This window comes from Cavia porcellus, unplaced genomic scaffold (assembly GCF_034190915.1).
Source record: "Cavia porcellus strain 051 isolate PalLab524CR breed Dunkin Hartley unplaced genomic scaffold, mCavPor4.1 scaffold_18, whole genome shotgun sequence".
NCBI classification, from domain to species: Eukaryota; Metazoa; Chordata; class Mammalia; order Rodentia; family Caviidae; genus Cavia; species Cavia porcellus.
In genome coordinates this window covers 10397197-10419019 of record NW_026947501.1, presented here as the reverse complement: position 1 = coordinate 10419019, position 21823 = coordinate 10397197, and the positions used below count along the sequence as shown (strand labels likewise).

General features: G+C 39.6%; 1 protein-coding gene across 15 annotated transcripts in view; it reads right to left on the bottom strand.

Annotated features, from left to right (window-relative positions):
* Window positions 1–21823, bottom strand: part of Eml6 (EMAP like 6) — a 316759-nt gene that overhangs the window by 64545 nt on the left and 230391 nt on the right. For 14 of the 15 annotated variants that reach the window (XR_010040546.1, XM_063229384.1, XM_063229383.1 and 11 more), the window contains 3 exons: window positions 17216–17357; window positions 14162–14314; window positions 13850–13981 (listed from right to left, as the gene is read on the bottom strand). Coding sequence is in view for 14 of the 15 variants with exons in the window: in XM_063229384.1 (XP_063085454.1) it covers window positions 13850–13981; window positions 14162–14314; window positions 17216–17357 (427 nt within the window). In the remaining variant the exon portion in view is untranslated. Of the gene's footprint in view, window positions 1–13849; window positions 13982–14161; window positions 14315–15358; window positions 15491–17215; window positions 17358–21823 lie in introns of those variants that run through there. The other variant, XM_063229396.1, reaches the window with a different exon arrangement.

Sequence of the window (21823 nt, the reverse complement as noted above, 5' to 3'; positions counted from 1 at the left end):
GACCAAATTACAACCTCAAACCTCCAGTCCATCTCAAGAAACCCTAGGAGCAATGTATATAGAAGAAAATATACCCCATCCACCTCAAATATCGGACACAATAGCTACTGAAATTGACAAGCAACTCCAGGAAGCTTTAAAGAAATTCAAACTCGAAATAATCTCCCAGATAAAAGAAGAAATGATAAAAGAAATGAAAGAGATTCTGAATATATCTAAAGAAAACACAGATAAAAAATTGGAGGAACTAAACAAAAAGATAGAATCCCTAGACGAGCAATATAAGAAACAAACAGAATACATAATGCAGATGCACAGAGATATACAGGAAATAAAAAACTCCACTGAAAGTTGTAAAAACCGCCTTAATGAAAGTGAAGATAGAATTTCAGACCTTGAAGACAGGATTGCAGCTAGTGAACAGGAAAGGAAAGATCTTTTAAAAATAACAAGGAATCAGGAAACAACAATTCAACAACTGCAAGACGATGCAAAGAAGAATAACATAAGAATGATAGGGATTAATGAAAAAGAAGGAGACAACATAAAGGATGTCAAGAGGATATTTAGAGAAGTAATAGCTGGAAATTTCCCAAGCATGAGATCAGAAACTGACATCAGGATCAGTGAGGCATATAGAACTCCAAATAGTCATAACCAAAATAAAACTACACCCAGACATATAATAATCACCATCCCAGAAATCCAACACAAGAATAGATTATTAAAAGCTGTCAGAGAGAAAAGACAGATCACTTATAAAGGAAAACCTATCAGAATCACAGCAGACTTCTCAGCACAAACAATAAAGTCAAGAAGAGCATGGAGTGAAGTATTCCAGATCCTAAAGCAAAATGATTTCCAACCTGGACTGATATATCCTGCAAAACTATCATTCAAAATAGATGGTGAAATACGATACTTCTATGACAAAGAACAGCTGAAGAACTTCATGAACACCAAACCAACCCTGCAAAAAATATTGAAAGACAGTTTAGATACACAAAGGAAAAAACCACTAAGCAAAGCAGATAATTAAACAGAACAGAAAGATAAAGATGCAACAGCAGAGAGATAACATGTCAACAATAAACCAGCATTTAACAGTAATAACCATTAATGTAAATGGTCTCAATGCACCAATCAAAAGAAACAGACTAGCAGAACGGATCAAGAAACAAAATCCAACCATATGCTGTTTACAGGAAACCCATCTAACCCAGAAGGATACTCACAGACTGAAAGTCAAAGGATGGAAAACAATACTTCATGCAGCAGGAATCCAAAATAAGGCAGGAGTAGCCATTCTGTTTGCAGACAACGTGAACTTTAAACCAACAATGATCATAAAGGACAAAGAAGGTCACTACATACTCGTAAAGGGAAAACTCCAAGTGGAAGAGATAAGTATCTTAAATATATATGCACCAAACTCCAGAGCACCCATTTATATAAAACAACTATTAACAGAAATGAAAACTCAAATTATCAGTAACACAATTGTAACAGGAGACCTTAATACGCCATTGACACCAAGGGACAGATCAACCAGACAGAAAATGAGCAAAGAAATAACAGAACTGAATCACACCTGCGAACAAATGGATTTGATAGACATATACAGAATGTTCCACCCAACAACATCAGAATACACATTCTTCTCAGCAGTACATGGATCCTTCTCTAAAATAGACCATATATTAGCTCACAGAACATATTTAAACAAATGCAAAAGAGTTGAAATCATCCCTTGCATGTTATCGGATCATAGCACTCTAAATTAATGATAAAAGATACTGCAAAAATCCCACAAACACATGCAAACTGAATAACACACTCTTGAGTAATCAGTGGGTCACAGAAGAAATTAAAGAAGAAATTAAACAATACCTACAAGAAAATGAAAATGCAGATACAACTTACCGGAATTTGTGGGATGCAATAAAAGCCATCCTGAGAGGAAAATTTATTGCACTGAGTTCCCACATCAGGAAAACAGAACGAATACAAATAAATAACTTGATGCTACACCTCAAACAGCTAGAAAAAGAAGAGCAAGTCAAGCCCAAAGCCAAAAGAAGAGAGGAAATTATAAAAATCAGAGCAGAAATCAATGCAATAGAGACTAAGAAAACAATCCAAAGAATCAACGAATCAAAGAGTTGGTTCTTTGAAAGAATAAATAAAATCGATAAGCCCCTAGCCAACTTTATTAAAAAAGGGAAGAAAAAGCTCAAATTCATGCAATAAGAAATGAAAAAGGTGAAATCACTACAGACCCAATAGAAATACAGAAGATCATCAACACTTATTTCGAAAACCTCTACTCTCAAAAATTTGATAACACAGAAGAAATAGACAGATGCTTAGAAACATATGAAGTACTTTGCAAAGCTAGATCAAGAGGATGTAAAACTGTTGAATAACCCAATCTCTGTGAATGAAACTGAAAGTGTAATTAAGTCCTTACCTACAAAGAAGAGCCCAGGCCCAGATGGATTCACTGCAGAATTCTACAAGAAATACAAAGAAGACCTAATGCCAATACTCCTGAAACTATTCAATGAAATTGAAAGAGAAGCAATCCTTCCTAAGTCATTCCTGGAAGCAAATATTACTCTAGTACCAAAACCTGAGAAAGACCCAACTAAAAAGGAGAACTATAGACCGATCTCCCTAATGAACACAGATGCAAAAATCCTCAATAAATTATTGGCAAATAGGATGCAGCAAATCATCAAGAAGATTATACACCATGACCAAGTGGGATTCACCCCAGGAATGCAAGGATGGTTCAACTTACATAAATCAATAAATGTAATCCACCATATCAATAAAGCCAAAAATAAGAATCACATGGTCATTTCTATAGATGCAGAAAAAGCCTTCGATAAGGTCCAACATTTATTCATGATAAGAACTTTACAGAAAATTGGAATAGATGGTCTTTACCTCAATATAATAAAGGCCATTTATGACAAACCAACAGCCAGCATCATACTAAATGGCCAAAAATTAAAAGCCTTTACTTTAAAATCAGGCACAAGACAAGGATGTCCTTTATCACCACTCCTATTTAATATAGTACTGGAAGTACTAGCCAGAGCAATTAGGCAAGAGAGAGAAATAAAAGGGGTAAAGATAGGAAAAGAAGAAGTTAAATTATCATTGTTTGCAGATGACATGATATTCTACACAGAAGACCCCCTAAACTCCATTGAAAGACTCTTAGATACAATAAATAAATTCAGTAATGTGGCTGGATACAAAATCAATACTCAGAAATCAATAGCATTCCTATACACGAACAACAAAATCACAGAGAGGGAAATAAGAGAAACTACACTCTTCACATTAGCAAGCAAAAAAATGAAATATTTAGGAATTACTCTTATGAAAGAAGTAAAAGACTTATACAGTGAAAATTATAATACACTGAAAAAAGAAACTGAAGATGATCTCAGAAAATGGAAAGACATCCCTTGCTCATGGATAGGAAGAACAAACATTGTGAAAATGGCCTTTCTCCCAAAACTCTTATACAGATTCAATGCAATCCCAATAAAAATACCATCACCATACCTTATAAATCTAGAGAAATCACTCCTAAATTTCATCTGGAACCAGAAAAGACCTAGCATAGCAAAGGCAATTCTAAGCAGCAAAGACAAAGCAGGAGGCATCACAATCCCTGACTTGAAGTTATACTACAAAGCAACAGTAGTAAAATCAACATGATATTGGAATCAAAACAGAGCCGAAGATCAATGGAATAGATTAGAAGATACAACCACAACTACAAACACACTCAACCATCTTATCTTTGATAAAGGAGCCAAGCAAGTTCACTGGAAGAACAACAGTCTCTTTAATAAATGGTGCTGGAAAAACTGGCTCTCCATTTGCCGAAAACTAAAGCTAGTCTATCACCATGTACTAAATTAAAATCTAAATGGGTCAAAGATCTGAATATTAAAACAGAAACACTAAATCTATTGGAAGACAAATTGGGTAGAAACCTTGAAGACATAGGAGTAGGTAAAGAATTCATGAACAGGACTCAAACCGCACGGGAAATAATTCTCAGAATCAATAACTGGGACCACTTCTTATTAAAAAGTTTCTGCATGTCAAAAGAAATCTCCAGCATAGTGAAAAGAAAACCCACAAACTGGGAAAAGATTTTAGTGAACTCTTTCTCAGACAAGGGACTCTTGTCTAAAACATATAAAGAATTAAAAAAAAACTCAGACCCCCAAAATTCAAAGATCCAATCCAAAAATGGGCATCTGAGATGAATACACACTTCTCAGATGAAGAAATGCAAATGGCAAATAAATACATGAAAAAATGTTCATCATCATTGATCATTAGAGAAATGCAAATTAAAACCACACTGAGATACCATCTCACTCCTGAAAGAATGGCCAGGATCAAGAAAACCAACAACAACAAATGCTGGAGAGGCTGTGGGGAAAAAGGAACTCTCCTACACTGTTGGTGGGAGTGTAGACTGGTGCAGCCTTTGTGGAGGTCAGTCTGGAGATTTCTCAAAAAGCTGGGATTGGAAGTCCCATTTATTCCAGCTATTCCACTTCTAGGCATATTCCCAGAAGAACTGAAAGCATCATACTACAGTGATATATGTGCACCTATGTTTATAGCAGCACAATTTGTAATCACCAGATTTTGGAAACAACCTAAGTGTCCATCAACTGAGGAATGGATAAAAAAGTTGTGGTATTTCTATACAATGGAGTATTATTCAGCTATAAAAAAGGATCACATTGAGATATTTATCAATAAATGGGCGCAGCTTGAGACCATACTCAGAAGTGAAATAAATCAACCTCGCATGTGTGAATACCGAATAGTTTCCCTAATGTAAGTAATGATTCAAATATATAAAAATATGTGGTAATCATGATTCTCCATTATGCGGCCTTGAAGCCTTATAAAGTTTTCACTTATTAATTGGAAAGGCTTTATTCTGGGCTTCTTGATATGGAAATATTTGAAGCTATAGTATAAGAAGTTTTATTCAAATATTTCAAGGAAAAAGACAGACACTATGGTAACTACTATTAAGTCGGGTTATTTGGTGGTGAAGCACTAGGTGGCTGAAACAGTCATGCTTTGACCTGTATTGTTATATTGTTATGTCCTGTTTTATCTCAATCTCTCCCTTATTTGTTAAAAAAATTATTTAGTTATTTCTTATGTTTGTTTTAATTAAGGGGAAAAATTTTAAAAGTTAGCAAGATATATAATAGTAACTTTTTTTGATTTCCTATTAACTTGTTTTGAAGTCCTGTAATACTCCCACGATCTTGTTTTCACTGATTAGACTCTGTTCCATTCTGTATGATGATACCAAGTTTGAGGGTATAGGCAACTACTTTGAAGGCAATAAGATTCACTAAGATGCCCATTCTGGTTTGACTATTGTCTCCTTTGGAAGTCCTGTAATGTTTACAATGCTTAAGTTTTATTGGTCTTGTTCTCTACTGTTTTGTTCAACTTTATAATATCTAATGAGATAGACAATTCTTTTTAAGGAAACAAGAGACATTGTTGATAACCATCGTTGATAACCTTGTACTCTGTTTTACATCATGTGCTATGTCTATCCTTGGTTTTGACTGACAGCTTTGTTTTGCCATATTTGACTTTATTCTCTCCAAAAAAAAAGGTAATAAGAACTAAGGAGTAATAAAACCCAAAATGTGTAAATTTTGTTGTAAAAAAGAGAGGGAAAAAAAGAGCTCTAAAGGATACAACAGCAAGTGTGTTTAGGGGTGTTAAATAGCTGACCATATTAATGTTTTTGGTTGGATCATTGAATACAATTGTTTGAAGTCTCACTGTTTGAATGTCTACTTTGTATGCTTTGATACTGTGATTTGAGCAACTATCTCTAAGATGATAATATGTAATCTATTAACTGGTGATTTCTTACTGTTTTTTTTTTTGTAGTTCTGTGTTACTTGTACCCTCACACCGCTTTGTTTTGTTTTGTGTTTTTCTTTTTCCTTTTAAATAAAATTAAAAAAAATAAAACCCACTTTGCTTTTTAAACAACCAAAAATATTAAGATAGCTCAGTAAGATATTTTACAAGAATGAAGTGAAATCCAGCAATACTATTATTCTTTGTTCAAAATGATTTTAACCTGCTTTAGTTTGTTTAATCTAAACATAAATGAAGATATGGATAACTGCATGTATGTTTAAATGTATAGGATTGATAACCATGTTACTAAGTTTTTGTTGGACAGTTGATTAGAACTTTTTGCACTCTCTCTGTTTGAATTCCCACTTTACATGTTCCATTTTTGTACCTTGAACAACTATTTGCAAAATGACAACATTAACTAGTGATTTCTTACTCTTTATTTTCTCTGAATGTATGTACTATTTCTACCTATTTTCTGTTTTGTTTAATCTTTCTTTAAATAAAAAAAAGAAAAAAAAAGAGTATTAGTGATTCTAATAAACACAAAAACAAGCACCAGAAATAATACACTCTGTGGGGTCCCTAGCTGGCTGTGTCTCTTCCCTTCGAACTGTCCTCAAACAAGGCCTGTGCCCTGTGGTCAGGTTTGACTCTGGAAGTAGACAGTGACCAACGAGGAACCTGGACCCTGGAAGGCCCAGGTCCGGACTGGGCTGAGACGTCAAACTTTCTCTCCTGGAACATTGTAAGTGGGAGGCTGAATCAGTGGGTGTCTGGCGGGGATGAGAGGCAGACTTTGGGACTGAGGGTGGTATCTGAGGGCAGCTGGGATTGGACCATATGCAAATGAATCAGCCTGCGTGTGTAGAAAGAGGGACTGAAAATGGTCATGAGACCCAGAAGAGCAGTGGCATCTGAGATCAGCAGTTGCAAAGCAGAAGAAGGAGAGGAAATGCTTGCAAGGTTTTTGAGCATTTGTCAGTTCATCCCTAAAGCCAGTTCTTCGGGAGGTGTTGCTTCCTGGGACACCTTTGGGATTCTATGAGGTATCCTGAAATCTTCCCAATAAATGCATCCTTCTTTATTACTTAAATTTTAAGTTACTTTTAGTAGGTTTCTGTTCCTGCTTCTATTACATTTTATTTTTTAAGCATACAGGAAATATTTAGGTCACTCTTCTCTCTGTCTGCTCTGGGTATTCGTATATGTGTCACAGAAATCTGGGGACAAGAAGCAGAAGCACAGAATAAAAAGTCTGTATAATCCATATCTAATTGTCTCTGAGTAACAGAAACACTATTCCCCCAGAATTATCATACTTTGATTCATAGAAAAGTCTATTCATATAGAATAAGAAGTCTGAGAGAAACACTATTCCCATTCCTGAAAAGCTAAAGTAAATCACACATTTCTCGGATACACAGAGCTTTGTATTCACAAAACTGAGCTCTATACATCCTCCCAGTTGCCAGATAATTTGTGAGTTAGAATACTTACAAAATTAGTAATACATGTGTCAAATTTATCAATCCATTTAGAATGAAAATAGGATGAAATGTTCTCTGATGGCTCACACGAATTGGTAAAAGATTTTACAGTCCTGGTATTTCTAGAAATGGATCTTCAGAATCTTGAACATATCTTTCCATAATTTGTCTCTCTCCGTGAATTTTTCTTTCCATGCAGTACTTTCAGAGTAGCTGATATTCCTGCAAAAGCTTAGTGTCGATGTGCTTTTCCCTCTTCCTGGGACCTGTGGTTGCCGTGGGCACAAAGGCTGCTGAGGCTGCAGCTGAGCCATTCCCATCCCTGATGACCAGCTGGCTCTGACAAACGCTTTCACTATTTCTGACAAGATCAAAGGAACAGAACAGATTCCTGCTTCTCGATTCTGCTGTCTACCTCTGCCAGACCCTTGAGGGCTCTCTCGCTGAGCAGGCGAGCTGCTGTGGAGGCAGCAAGCCATGTTTTTGTACCAGGCGTTTCATAACCTGGGATATCAGGAGCACAGGCTATCAGGATGGCACATGGCTCCGAGCTAATGGGACTAGAGCTAAACAGGGAATACTTGCAGGCACATTTGCTTTTTCTCCAGATAGCATAATTCTGCCCCAAAAATCAAAAGTATGAATGATGCAGAGTGGAGCCCCACCCAATTGAGACAGGTGACCCTGACAAGCCCTCGCATGACTAAGGAGCAACACCCACCTCCAACAGGCCACAGCATGGGGAAGCAGAGGCAAAGACTAAGCAAACCCCAATCATAAACACAGACTGGCAGAAGGGATTAAGAAACAAACCCAACATTATGCTGTGTGCAAGAAATGTATGTAACCCACAAAGAAATTCATAGACTAAACATCAAAGGATGGCACCAAAAGAGTGAAAAGACCAGCCACAGAGTGGGAAAATCTCAGTGAGCTGTCCCTCAGACAAAGCACTTCTGTCTAGATCATAATAAGAATTGAAAAAATCAGACCCCCTTAAATTCAAAGAGCCAATCCAAAAATGGGCATCTGAGATGAACATACACCTCAGATGAAGAAATACAAATGGCGAGTATGAAAAAACATTCATTTAAGAAGTGCAAATTAAACAACACTGAGAGTCTAGCTCACTCCAGAAACAGTAACTATCACCAACCAATAACAAATGCAGAAGGAGCTGTGGAGAAAGAACCCTTCTCCACTGTTGGTGGGAGAACAAACTGCAGTAACCACTGTGGAAATCATTTTGGAGATTCCTGGAAATGCTAGGACTAGAAGTCCCATTTACCCCAGCTATTCCCCTTCTGGGTATCTTTCCAGAAAAATTAAAAACATACTGCAGCAATATAGGTGTACTCATGTACATAGCAGCATGATCTGTAATAGCCAAATCCTAGAAATAACCCAAATGCCCATCAAACAAGGAATGGATTAAAAAGATGTGATATTTTTATACAATAGAGTACTACTCAGCTATAAAGAATGATAAACTGGAGACTTTTATAGGTAAATGGATACAACTTATATTTTGCATCCATCCAAGAAGCCAAGTTATCATTATTTGCACATGACATGATCCCCCACATTAGAAGACCCAAAAATCCACCAAAAAGAACCACATTCAGTAATATATCAGAATATAAAATCAACACGCCAAAATCAATTCCTGTACACTAATAATGAACTCACTGAGAAAGAAATTAGGGAAAAATAACCATTGACAATAGCACCAAGAAAAATTAAATCAATAGGAATCAACCTAAGAAAGTGAAAGACCTCTACAATGAAAAATGCAGTACTGTGAAAAGGAAGTTGGTCCTGGGTAACTCTGGAGGCATTTCAGCCCTGAATTTAAAGAGCTATTACAAAGCTACACTAATTAAGAATAGCATGGAACTGGCACAAAAACAGAACTAAGAATCGATAGAACAGAATAGAGGATGCAGAAATGACCCCTATATATATTCAACTATTTGGTCTTTCATAAAGGGACCAAAAATACACACTGGAGGAAAGAACGCCTCTTTAATAAATGGTGTTGGGAAAACTGGTTATCCTCACGCAAAAGACTGAATATAGACCCATCTTCTCATATGTTCTAACCTAAAATAGAAGTAAAAAGAACTAAATGTTAACAAAGAAACACATAACCTGCTAGGAAACAAGTAGATAAAACTCTTGGAAGTCACAGGCATAGGCAAGGACTTACAAGCAGAACAGCTGCACAGGAAAGAGTTCCAAGAATCAACAAATGGGATCATATTAAATGTAAAAGGTTCTGCACAGGATGAAAAATAATCCACAGAGTGAAAAGGCAACCTACAGACTGGGGAAATTTTTGGTAGTGGACTCATATCTAGAATACGTGAAAAACTCAAAAAAAGTAGACACTTGAAATAAAAGACTCAATCAAAAGTTGGGCAAGTGAAAAGAATAGACATTTGCAGAAGATGAACTACAAATGACCAATGAACACACGAAGAGCTGCTCAACATGCAGAGAAATACAAGTTAAAACAACACAGAGATTCCAACTTACCCCAGAAAGAATGACCATCATCAAAAAACACCTGAGAAGGAATGCTGCAGAGGCATGGAGAAAAAAGAAGCTGCGTACATTGTTGATGGAAATGTAAACTGGAAATCAGTGTGGAGATTCCTCAAAAAACTGAAACTAGAAATTCCATTTGACCCTCCTATTCCACTTCCAGTTATGTTCTCTAAAGAGGTAAAGACATCATACTGCAGCGATACATGCAAACTGATGTTATGGTAGCATAACTGATAAGAGCTGTATCTTGGAAGCAGCCTATATGTCCATAAACAGATGAATGGAATTTATGTACAATACATAAATTAAATACAATGGTATTTATGTACAACGGAGTACTACTTTGCTACAAAGAAAGATAAACTTGAGTCATTTTGTAGGAAAATGGATACACATTGGAAACATGATGCTAAGTGAACTAAATAAGACACATGAACTTGAATATCACATGTTTTTACTTATACAAAAAATCTAGAGTAAAAATAAACATCAAAATAAAATATGAATAATAGTAAGTAATGAGCCAGAAACCATTTCATCTGACACACCCACCTGACCGACAGGTCCTTAGTAAAAGAGGTGAGGTTGTTTTCAAAGACCTTAGCTTTCTCCTCCCTCTCGGCACCTTCCTGTGCCCCTGAGTTCGAGGATGCCAGCCTTGACTGAATACAGACACAGTGAGGCTTCCTCTTTTCTTGCCAGTGACAGCTCTGTACTGAGGTACTTTACACAGATCTCACCCAGGCCCCGTGGCAGCAACAAGCCACTGATCCTGGCCAAAATCTTAGGTTCTCCATCCTGGCTTACTCATCTTTAAGCCCCAGCATCTGATACAGGGCCTACACACTTTCAGAATTAAAGAGTCAAAAGCAAAACAAAACACAACTCTCCCAAGTCAAATCACTATCACAATGAGGTAGCTAATCATACCCATTAAGGTGGCTGCTATCAAAATAAAACAGAAAATAATGGCAAGAACAGGAGAGGGCTGGAACTCTTGGGTACTGCTGGAGAGAATGTAAAGTGGTGCAGCTGCTGTGGAAAACAATATGGCGATTTCTCAAAAACTTAAAAATGGAACTATCATAGGAGATCCACATCTAGGTATATACATATCCTAAAGAACTGAAAAGGGGCCTTTGCAGAAATTTGTGTGTGCACGTGTTCAGAGAAGTATTATGCATAATAGCTAAAATGTGGAAGCAAGGCAATTGTCTATCAAGAGATAAACAAATAAGAAAATGTGGAACTATTCCTACAGAAGAAAATTCAGTCTTATAAAAGAAGGTAATTCTGACACATGCTATAACATGGATGAACCTTGAAAGGTTTTGCTAAGTAAAATAGTTTACACATACTGCTATATAATTCCACTTACATGACACAGCTAGAGCTGTCAGTTCATAGACAGAAAGCATGATGGTCCTCAGGGCTGGAGGGGTGGGGAGTTACTGTGTCCCGGGTGGACAGCTGCAGCTGTATGAGATGGAAAGAGCTCTGGAAATGGGCGGTGGAGATGGTTGCACATGATGTGCATGTGCTTAATGTCATGAGTTTGTTTGGAATGATTAAAAATTTAAATTATACATATGTTTTACCATAATTAAATATAACTGTTAAAAAATTCTGAATAAAAACTTGCTCTTCCTATATCCCATTTTCTCTTGGTCCTTCACTTCCTAATAAATGTAACAAGAGGTTTTCACCTCTGAATAGTGATTTTGGTGGTAGAAATGCCACGTCTACTTTACAAGAGAAATAAGCAGAAAAAGGAGAAATAACAACCACCACAGAGCAGAGACTACTGAAGAAGAGGTCTGAGAAGCAGCTACTGATCTGTTTGGCCTCACAGTTCCTAGGTGACGCCCCGGTGCCAGTCCCTGCGGATCACAAGGCCAGCCAAATCCCTGGCACTGTGGCCAGCCCGCACGGCATTCACATCAAAGTGACAGGGACTTATCTGATCGCCCTTTGCCTTTGTTGGCACTTGTACCTTGACTTAGTTACTTCTCTTGTTGCTGAGCAAAATACCCAACACCCAAACTTAAAGGGAAAAAGGTTTATTTAGTTCAGTCTGTGCAAGTTTCGGTCCATAACTGGCTGGCCACAAGGCAGACAGTCACCACAGAGGAGAAACAGTTCATAACATGCAGAAGGTAGCAAAGCAACAAGAGACACCCACAGCTCTTTCTATCCCGTCTGTCTTCTCCAGGCTACCGAGAATAGGCAACACTCAATCCTAGTGCCCTTGATCCTAGCATTGCACGGTGAGTCAACCCCGGGATCACACACTCTAGATCCAGTCGCCTCTGTAAAAACCCCACCTATGACTGCATGAAGCTTTGGGGGAACATCTAGACACAACTGTAACATCCGTCTTACAGTAAACCACATGCTTTGTACCCATGTGTTGTACTCTATAAAGCTCCTTCAAGTTATAAAGCTGAAATAAAACCCAAATCCAGGGCGGCAAGTCCAGCTACAACTGTAAACCTGCCTGATGAAAGGACTGCCAAACTCAGTCTTCCACTGTTTCTTCAAGAATACTTGAAATACAGTTTTCTCAGTTATGTCTCCAACGTAACCTTGTTGAGGCTCTCATCACCTCTCTCCACAGGTGCTCTCACATTAGGTGCTCTTCAACTACAGGTCCACCTACCCTCCCTAGCAGTGGGTAATGCCCTACTTAGTAACACAGAATGAAGCTCACCATTAGCTTCCCAGCATGATGTAAGCTCCCTTGTTCACCCTGTTCTGGTCTGCCTGTCCACTTTCCCTTGCTTCCCTCATGTGGCCACTAGCCTGTGTCCTCCGGCCTTCACGGCTTTGCATGCCATGTGCCTTTTGCCTGGAATGCTCCTTGACTTTGCCAACTGGTGAATTTCTGGTCATCTCTAAAGATCTTTCTATAAAGGTTCCGTGGGTTCCCTGAGAGCATTTTTCTCGGAGCCCACATTGTATTTTGTGGTTTTCTACCACAATGGATTGATTATGCTTTCTTTGACAACAAGGACACTGTCCATTCCTAACTGCCTGATGCAGCCTTTTAACATCAGCCAAGTCTCTGAGACATGATCTAAAGTGACCCAACCTATAGATCATACGTCCCACTTTAATGCTGGTCTGGCCCGTCCTGAGCCTCGGCCCACTTCTTCCCCTATGACTCGCCACTTCTTATCCCCATAGCTTACCCAATCTGTGCTTTCATAGTAGTTCAATACAATGATATTACCCTCACCAAACTATAAATTCCACAGAGAATAGCAGCCATGTCTCATTCCTACCTCTTGACATAATACTTTGCAAATGTAGATGTTAGATGTATTAAATAACAGACAAGTCTTTGTGGTGCTTGTGGGGATGACTTGGAGGAGGAGGCTGGGGGTAGGTTGGAAGCCTTAGAGAGAAAAGATACTTTAGGCAAGCTCAAGGTACCTTTCTGTCTGAAATGGAAGATGAGATCATTAAAGCCTTTTGGGGCCATTTTCCACGAGGTGGCTTTTTGATCAGAAACAGGAAAGCAGGAAGGAGGACGAGACCAGGACAGTGACGGAACATGATCAGCTCAAAAGCAAGGTAGTAGTTTATATGGTGTCTTGCACTGTGTATCTTTAGTGGTTTCCAACCCCAACAGTTTTTATTGTATAGTATCAACAATATTTTTAAACGATGGAAATATATTCCATGTTAACAGGACCTGTTTTCTGACTGTAAAATTAAAGCCATTTATATTGCTATGGCTATTTCCACATTTTCATCTAAAACTCAATTGCCATTCTCTCTGGAAACAATATATGAATGACAATTGATTTTTTAAAAACTAGAAAAAATACATTAAAGGCCATAACATGCTTTACCTCGAGAATCCCAGTCAATATGTGTAATGTAGCTAGAAGCTCCTTTACAGATGCCAACCCTCTTGCTTGTAAGTACGTTGTAAATATCCACAAAGTTATCATGAGATGCTACAGCAAGATACTTTCCTGTATCTACAAAGACAAAGACAAACATTCAGTTAACACCAAAACCCTTTACACAGGACTTCAATTTCCTAAACTCAGTATTTTAAAGTAGAGCAAAGGTCAAAGAAACATTTTAAATGTCCATTCTTATAATTTTGGGAGTTCCAAGACTGTGACATTTTCAAAAGTATCTGCTGCCATTGTCACCTTTTGAAAATTTAATATCAGAAATCATTTCTTTTCTGTGATGAAAAGAGACCATGTCTTCAACAGTGTCAGCATTCACCACCAGGAAACTCCCATCGTTTAAGCCGACCGCTAGGGCTTTCCCATCTGGGGAGAACGCGCAGCATCTTCCCCCTAGAGAGAAAGCCACAAGAGACACTTGTCACCCCACATTCACTGTCACCCAAGCCCAATGGGGGAACGGAGAAGTCTGCACCTGACTGCTTTGCAAGGCCATGTGACCGGGTCTTCCTCACTATTACTGGGAATTAAAATTTCATAATTTAAAAGATCTTTCCGCATATCCAAGGACAATAATCATAATATCAAAAATAGGTTTTCAGTTTTTATAAGCTTTATCCATTCATTTCTTAGCATCTGAATTCTAGAAGTTTTCAAAAGATAAATGAGGTGAGCAGGAAAACAAATAGAAACTTAATATATCATCTACTTGGCTTCTAAGCAAAGAGGATGTATTTCAGAATGGAAGTTGTAGAATAAAATTTGCTGATACCATTTTTTTTTAATCTCGTGCCTTATATACAAACTTGTTTTATTTAAAAAAAAATCACTATTTCAGCCACTCCAATTCTCTACTCGATGGATTGTAATATGCAAATTCTAGAGCTAAAAATTTTGGGGTCTGCCTTCTCCATCATGATTATGGAATATGACAGCTCTCTCAGGGGTCTCTGTAAAATTAACCACTACTAGGAGGGTTATGTGGAACAAGCAATGTTTTCTGCTGCTTTGTAGGACCACAGAGTGACATTTTTGAGTGCAGAGTGTGGACTTCTGGGGGATACGTTTAATAGGAAGCTGAATTCATAATACAACCACCCTCACCACTGGTTTTTCAGCTTTACTGAGACAGGATTCATGTGTCATATAATTCACTTAATTATAATGTATAATCCAATAGTTCTGACAGGATCACGGAGTTGCATGACCATGCTCGCAGTCCAAATGAGAACACTTGTCACTGCAGCCACGTCTACTGCTGTCACGTGGCCTCAGGGATGGAGCAGCCACACGGCCTTGTGCAGAGGCACCTCAGCTTAAACTTCCACAGTGACTCCTGCCACACTGCACACTGTGCCAAAGGCAATGTTCACACTGCGAACTTAAAGTTGGCTCCTCTAAAGCAAATCTTTATTTCCTCACTTAGCACGCATTTACCTGCTGTAAGTCAGTTGTGGTGCTGGTAGCGGGAAGAGGAAAAATGAGTCTGCCTTGGGTAGACGCCATTACGATCAGATGAACTACAATTTACTGCAGAAACCAAGCCACTTTCAACAGTGCAAAGGAGAGCTGTTAATAATACACCAGGATACATAGAGTAAACAATTGAACCATCAACTATCTAGGATGGATCAATAGTTTTTGAATTAATTTTTAATGAAGTTCATTGACATTCAAATCAGGACCTAGTTTCACTGCCCCAATATATATCAGTGAGCAGAGTCAGTCCTACAGTGGATAAGTAGATGGTTTTGGACTCAGACCTGGGTGGGAAGTCTGGCTCCTCTATCTACTGAGGCCCAAGAATCTAAGGGTAAAAGAGAGGCGACATGCCAGAGGGAAACAGCACCAGTGTCCACACGGCTGCTCTCTGAGGCTACCCTTCCTGGGTTTGAGTTTAGTTTCACTTGTGCTGTATAATCTGAGGTAAGCTACTTCAGTACCTTGGGCCTGGCTTTCCTAATCTGATAGCAGTAGTGAGAATGGCCTTCCTCACTGGGTTCCTGGGCTAAGTGTGAAGTGCTAGCATGCTGGCTGGCTCCCCAGCATCAGCTGCTATCACCATTGCTACAACTGTCTCTGTGTGTTTTCATTTGACATATTCCTCCAGATTTACTCTCATGACTCTCTGCTCATAAAACCTCTGAGTACAAATAGTGTACGACCAAACCCCAAGCTTATCTTTTCTTGCCTTAAGAACTTTCATTGACTCAGAAATCCTCAGCTCTCATGTCTCCTCCAAGATGCAACAGTTCCAGGTAACAGGTTTCCTCTGAGCTTCGGTGGTACTGTTTGTGTAGGATACGTGCAATTTACCCTTCCAATTCATTCTTCATCTTCCATTCTTCACCTGCTCTGTGCCTAAAGCTGGCCTGAGTAGAATTATCTTGCCTCCAGTTTCTGGATGGTTTAGGCCGAGGAGGGAGCAGGGCAGCAGACAGAAAGAACAGAAGCTAGAGTGCTTGTCTGACCAGTTGCTGCCTGCTGGCTGGGTCTCCAGGCTGATGTCATAGCTCCTCTCTGGCTGCCAACTTACATAATATCTCAGGTTCAAGGTTCTAGCATTTCCCCCTCCTTTTTGTGTCTTCAGGCCGAGGGCTGGTAATGAAACCTGTACTATGGGCTGCACGTACTGCACTACCCTGGTCATTTCTTTATACTATACTCATCTCTTTACAAAGAGTCCCATTTTAGACTCTTCTCAAGTTACCCAATCTGAATGGCCCACCTGTTGCTCGGACTCCGTTTAAATCTTGTCCATCTCTGACACCAGAGAGGGGACAGTTCATGTCAGGATTCCCTAGCATATGACACACAGAATCTGATTAATAAATGTTGCTGAATTTCCACCTCCTGGTGTACCCTTTAGTTCTAAAGCACTCAAATGTTTGATACATATTTGTTTCTCTCATAATTGACTTATTTTTCAGTAATAAGTTCTGGAGACTGTTGGTCATAAAGATAAAAAGAATTCTTTGCAAGCTGACATGTTTCAGTTGACTCCCACAGTTCTCCATGAGAAGAGGAAGGACATATTGCCCCCAGGTGGCAAATGTCTGTGTAGTACAAGAAAATAAAGTGAACAACAGTCCTACAGCACCGTTGACTCAGGCAATCCTTTTGGAAAAACTCAGCCTGTGCTTAGTGAGTACAGTGAACTCTAAGTTCTCATTGCCTACTATATTTTGGAAGCACACCACAGGTGCTCTCAGTAAACATTAGCTGGGTACATGAGTGAAGCTACACATTCTGTTGCTTGTAAACACTTTTACAGATGGTTACGGAGATGTGTACCTTTCTTGAGTTTCCGCACTGCCAGCATACGGTGCTGGGAAGATAATTCCCAAATCCGAAGGGTTTTATCATCACTGACTGTCGCACAGATGGGTAGGAGAGGGTGAGCTGCCAGCCCCCAGACTTCTCCTTCCATGTGCCCCTGGGAAGAGGAAACGGAAACCAAGCTCAGCCCATGCCGAGAAAGGCCAGTCCTTCCTCTCCGTGCCACAGAGGCAGCTGAGTGCACCATTCAGGTTCAAGTACAAATTAAACCCAAAATCATTGCACTGAATAATTTTTGCACTTGGACTTAAAGCCGAACCTACATGATGCTAAATCATTCTTTTGGGAAGCAAAATACACACACATCATTTACAGGTTTTATTTGATAATAGGTATCTTCCCTTTTAGAAACAACATCTAGGTGAACTGTGAAATATCCTCTTTTTAACCTATTTTACACTGAATAAGCACAATACACACGTACTTCCTAGTAAAACATCTTGATCATATGACATAAACCACTTCCTTCAGTAAAATTATATTCTAAAACACTCTAATCTGTTTGACATGGAATTAGACAACAATGTTCTTGTTATTTATACAAGTTGTTCTTTGCCTGCACAACACTTGGCAGAGTAGAAATAAATCTAAATGTTAATTTCTGGTGTGCTGAGTGTAGTTCAGGTTCAGCATTTATTCATAAATTGGTCTGTGTGCCCACAGTGGATATCAGGAAAGTGCAAGGACCAAGCATGATGGTACATGTCTACAATCTGAGCTACTCAGGAAGCTGAAGTTTGACAACTGCAGATTTGGGTCCATCCTAGGCATCTCAGCAAAACAACTGCTTCAAAACAAACATAAAAAAGGCTGGAGATATAGCTCAGTGGTAAACTACCTGCCTAGCATGCACAAGGCCCTTGGTTCAATTCCTAGTAACTCCCAACACACACACACACACACACACACACACGACAGATACACAGACAGATATACATGCATGCACACGACAGAGACAGAGACAAAAAGAGAAAAATGAAAGCTTCTCAATATGCTCTGGACTAACTCCATGTACCTATACCTTATCATAAACACACCTGACTGCATCAGAACAATAACTGAGATAAACCATTATTTTTTTAAATGAACATTTAACAGGAAAAAAAATTTGATTCCTATAATTGATAGATTAAAGCAGTATAAAGAAGGATGTTGTAGAGCAATAAAATAAACCAGCTTGCTCCCTGCATTTCTGATTTTGAGGGTTAACTGCAAGAAGGCTTGGCTCAGAGAAGCAAAAAGGGAGACCATGCAGAGTCATCCAAAGGTGTTTGTAGCTGGAATGCTCTGGGGAACAGGTGGCTTTCTGATGAGCAATCAGAAGCTATTTGAGCAGAACAGTGATTTGGTAGAAGACACAAAGTTCTAAATACAATCAACATTCAATATCTGAGAAAATATGGGGTTGAAGAGTACACGTATTTTTGTCATTTGTCAGATTTTGGAGACTTCTAGGAAGATAGCAGAGCAGTAAGCAGCAGGGGAAACAGGCTCTCTGAGAGACATCATCTAGACACAGGAATGTACCGTCGTGAGGAGGACAAGGAGGAAGGGAGTGGGTGCCTTGGACCCAGGAAGAGTCTGACGTCTGAATTGAAGCCCACAGAGAGAGGAAAAAGAAAAATTTCAATGAAGAAGAAGGCAGTAGCTGGTGGCACCTGTGCCTGGAGCCCGACTCACTGCATGAGGGGAGCTGTTGGAACCTGGAGACGTGCAGTCCCGGGCACAGCGGCAGCTGGCACCTCTGCGGAGAGACTCGGAGGTGGCGGGGAGCAGCGAGGTGGAGGACTGTGTTGGCTGGTGATCTTGGCTGGCTGCAGACCTAGAAACTGCTTGGACCACGAGTCTGGGCCCCGGGCAGGCACGCTAAGGCTGGCTGCTACTCCGTCATGAAGCAGCTCCTGGCTTGTGGGGATACAGCGGTGGGATTTGGGGCACTGTCTGCACAGGCTGGCTACTAGTGAGTCCAGAGGCAATCCTGGAAATGGACTATTTTTGTTGTTGTTGTATTGTTTTGTTGTTTTTGTTTTTCTTTTCTTTTTTCCTTGTTTGTTTTATTAAGTTTATTTTTTACTTCTCTTATTTTTTTTTCCCCGAGTGTGAGCGTGGTTCCTAACCTCCTTGCGGGTGTGGTTTTGTTCTGTTCTTCCTTTAATCTCTTTCAGGTTTCTTTTCCTTCAGTCCTCTGCATCAGTTTCCCCAAGTTGGTGGGATTCATCTTTGTCCTCCAACCCACTTGTGATCTCTTTCTCTTTCCCCACTTTTCTGTTTTCTCTGTAATCCATTTTGAATCTTAACCCTTGAGAACAGAATTGATATATCATGGTCTTATATATTGTATATAACTGTTCTGCATTCTGTTGAAAAAATATGAGAAAACACTTAAACAAGACACAACCTCAGACACCCAGTTCACCAAAGGCAAACCCAGGGGGCAATGAGGCTGGAAAATTCAAAAGCTCCCTACTAGGGCTCTCCGAAGTGGTAACAAAGCAATTGAATGAAGCTCCGAAAAAAATGACATCAGAAATAGTCTCTCAAATAACTACAGAGATTACCAAAATACATACCACACTTACTGATGTTACAGCAGACACGGACAAGAATATGGATGAGCGTAAGCAAATTACAAAAGCACAACACAGGAAACAAATGGAACCCCTAAAGCAGATTCAAGCAGATAGCCATTTCAGATTTGGGGGCACCCTATGTCCCCTATTTTCTAGTCATCAGAAGCTTCCTCCCATGGTCACAGTCACAGGACAGGTCACATGTCCACCTCCACATCTACACTGTCCCATACTGGCTCTGCAGGGAGCTTTCCAGAGACTGAATTCCTCTGCACATTTTACTTGAAGACAGGGTTGCAGACTCTGAGATCCATTCAAACCACTGTCCATGCTGCTTTCAAAATAACACTTCCTTCAATTGAGTATTCCAATTCCTATATGCACAGGAGTGGACAGAGTGTGAGGCAGGACAGAAAGAGCTCAAGTGGCACAAGGAAATGGGCCTCGGATCTTACTTGGTCACTCATCACCCATAAAACTGATCATAAACAGCACAGTGCAGAGCTGAGTATATTGTGAACTGATTATTTTCATGGAAATTTTCCTAATCAACCTAATGCCATTTATCACTTCTCTTCCAAAGTAGCATTCCTTGTAAACAATACACACTCTACCCCAAGGGTACTGGAACACACAGTATTGCGGGACATGCGGTTCAGAAATCCTGCCAGAGCAGAGTAGGTGATGGTCTTACACTGCCACCCTAGTTCCGTAACTGTCTCCGCATCTGTCTTCTCTCAGAACGAGACTGTGAGCCCCAGGTGAGCAGGCAACCCGACCCTACCGTGCATTCCACAGAGTACATGGCAGAGCAACCTCAGCAGCAGCTCCAACACCAGTTCTGTTACGAATTCAACTTGGGAGGAAGCAGCAAGTGAGAGAACAGAAGCTGGGAGAGAAGTGCTGAGATGAAAGGGACAGAAGGGCCCACAAGCGAGGACGAGATGGAAAGGCCTGGGGCTGAGGTTCCAGCAACCCAGCTGACCCCACAGCTCTGAGGGCTCTGCTTGCCGCACTGCCTTCCGCTATGTTCCCAGCTACACAGCATGTGGGTGGCGGCCTGCAGCAGTGAGAGGGCCTGCATTTCACATTTTGGTTAGAGCCTAGCGTGAGGTGCACACCTGTCATCCCAGCACCCTGCCTGGAGGCTGAGGCAGGAGGACCTTCTCATGTTTGAGGCCAGCCTGGGATGCATAGTGAATTCAAGGCCCGCCCGAATTACATAGTGAGTCCCCGTCTCAAACAAAGACACAACAGAACCGAAGCAAACCAAACCAAACCAAACCAAAATCCCTGTGGTTTGAGTCCTGGCCAGCTGTTACATTCTTAGTAGGCAATTTACTGGCTTTTGACCCTTTACTTGTTAAACAATTTTAACTGAGGAATCTGTTTTGCAAATGAGAGAAAAATGTCGTACACCAGTCCTGCCTGCAGCACAGTGGGTGCTCAACAAATGACAGCAGAGGCTGTTTTTATTATGAGACTAACAGACACTGGAAAGAATGGAATCGTAAAGAAGCAAAAAGTGAAAAGACTTCATTATCAAGCTTAAGATATATTTAAACAAAATTAACTATAAAAACTTTTAAAATGTATCATTTAAATCATATTATAGCATAACTTTCTAAACTATTGTATAATATACCATGCATGGAAATCATTTAAACTCTTGAACATTAAGGGGATAAAAACAAATCAATACTTTTCAGTAACATTAAATAAGGAATTTTGGCCAGAAAAAAAAAAAAAAGTTTGGAAGAGCATAACAAAAGCAAGAACGGCAAAAACTAAAACTCGTATCAAGGAGGCATCTTCAGCAGAGTTCTCATCCTGGCTGTCTGTATATAAAGTTTGCAAGGTTTCAAGACTTTTTAAAAAAATAACTATTTCTCTCTGTACTGGTAGTCAAAATTTGGGGTTTCTAGTGCTCTTCTAGTCCTCTACCACTGAGCTACAGCCCCAGGCCCCTTCTAAATTTTTTTCAGTTGAGTTG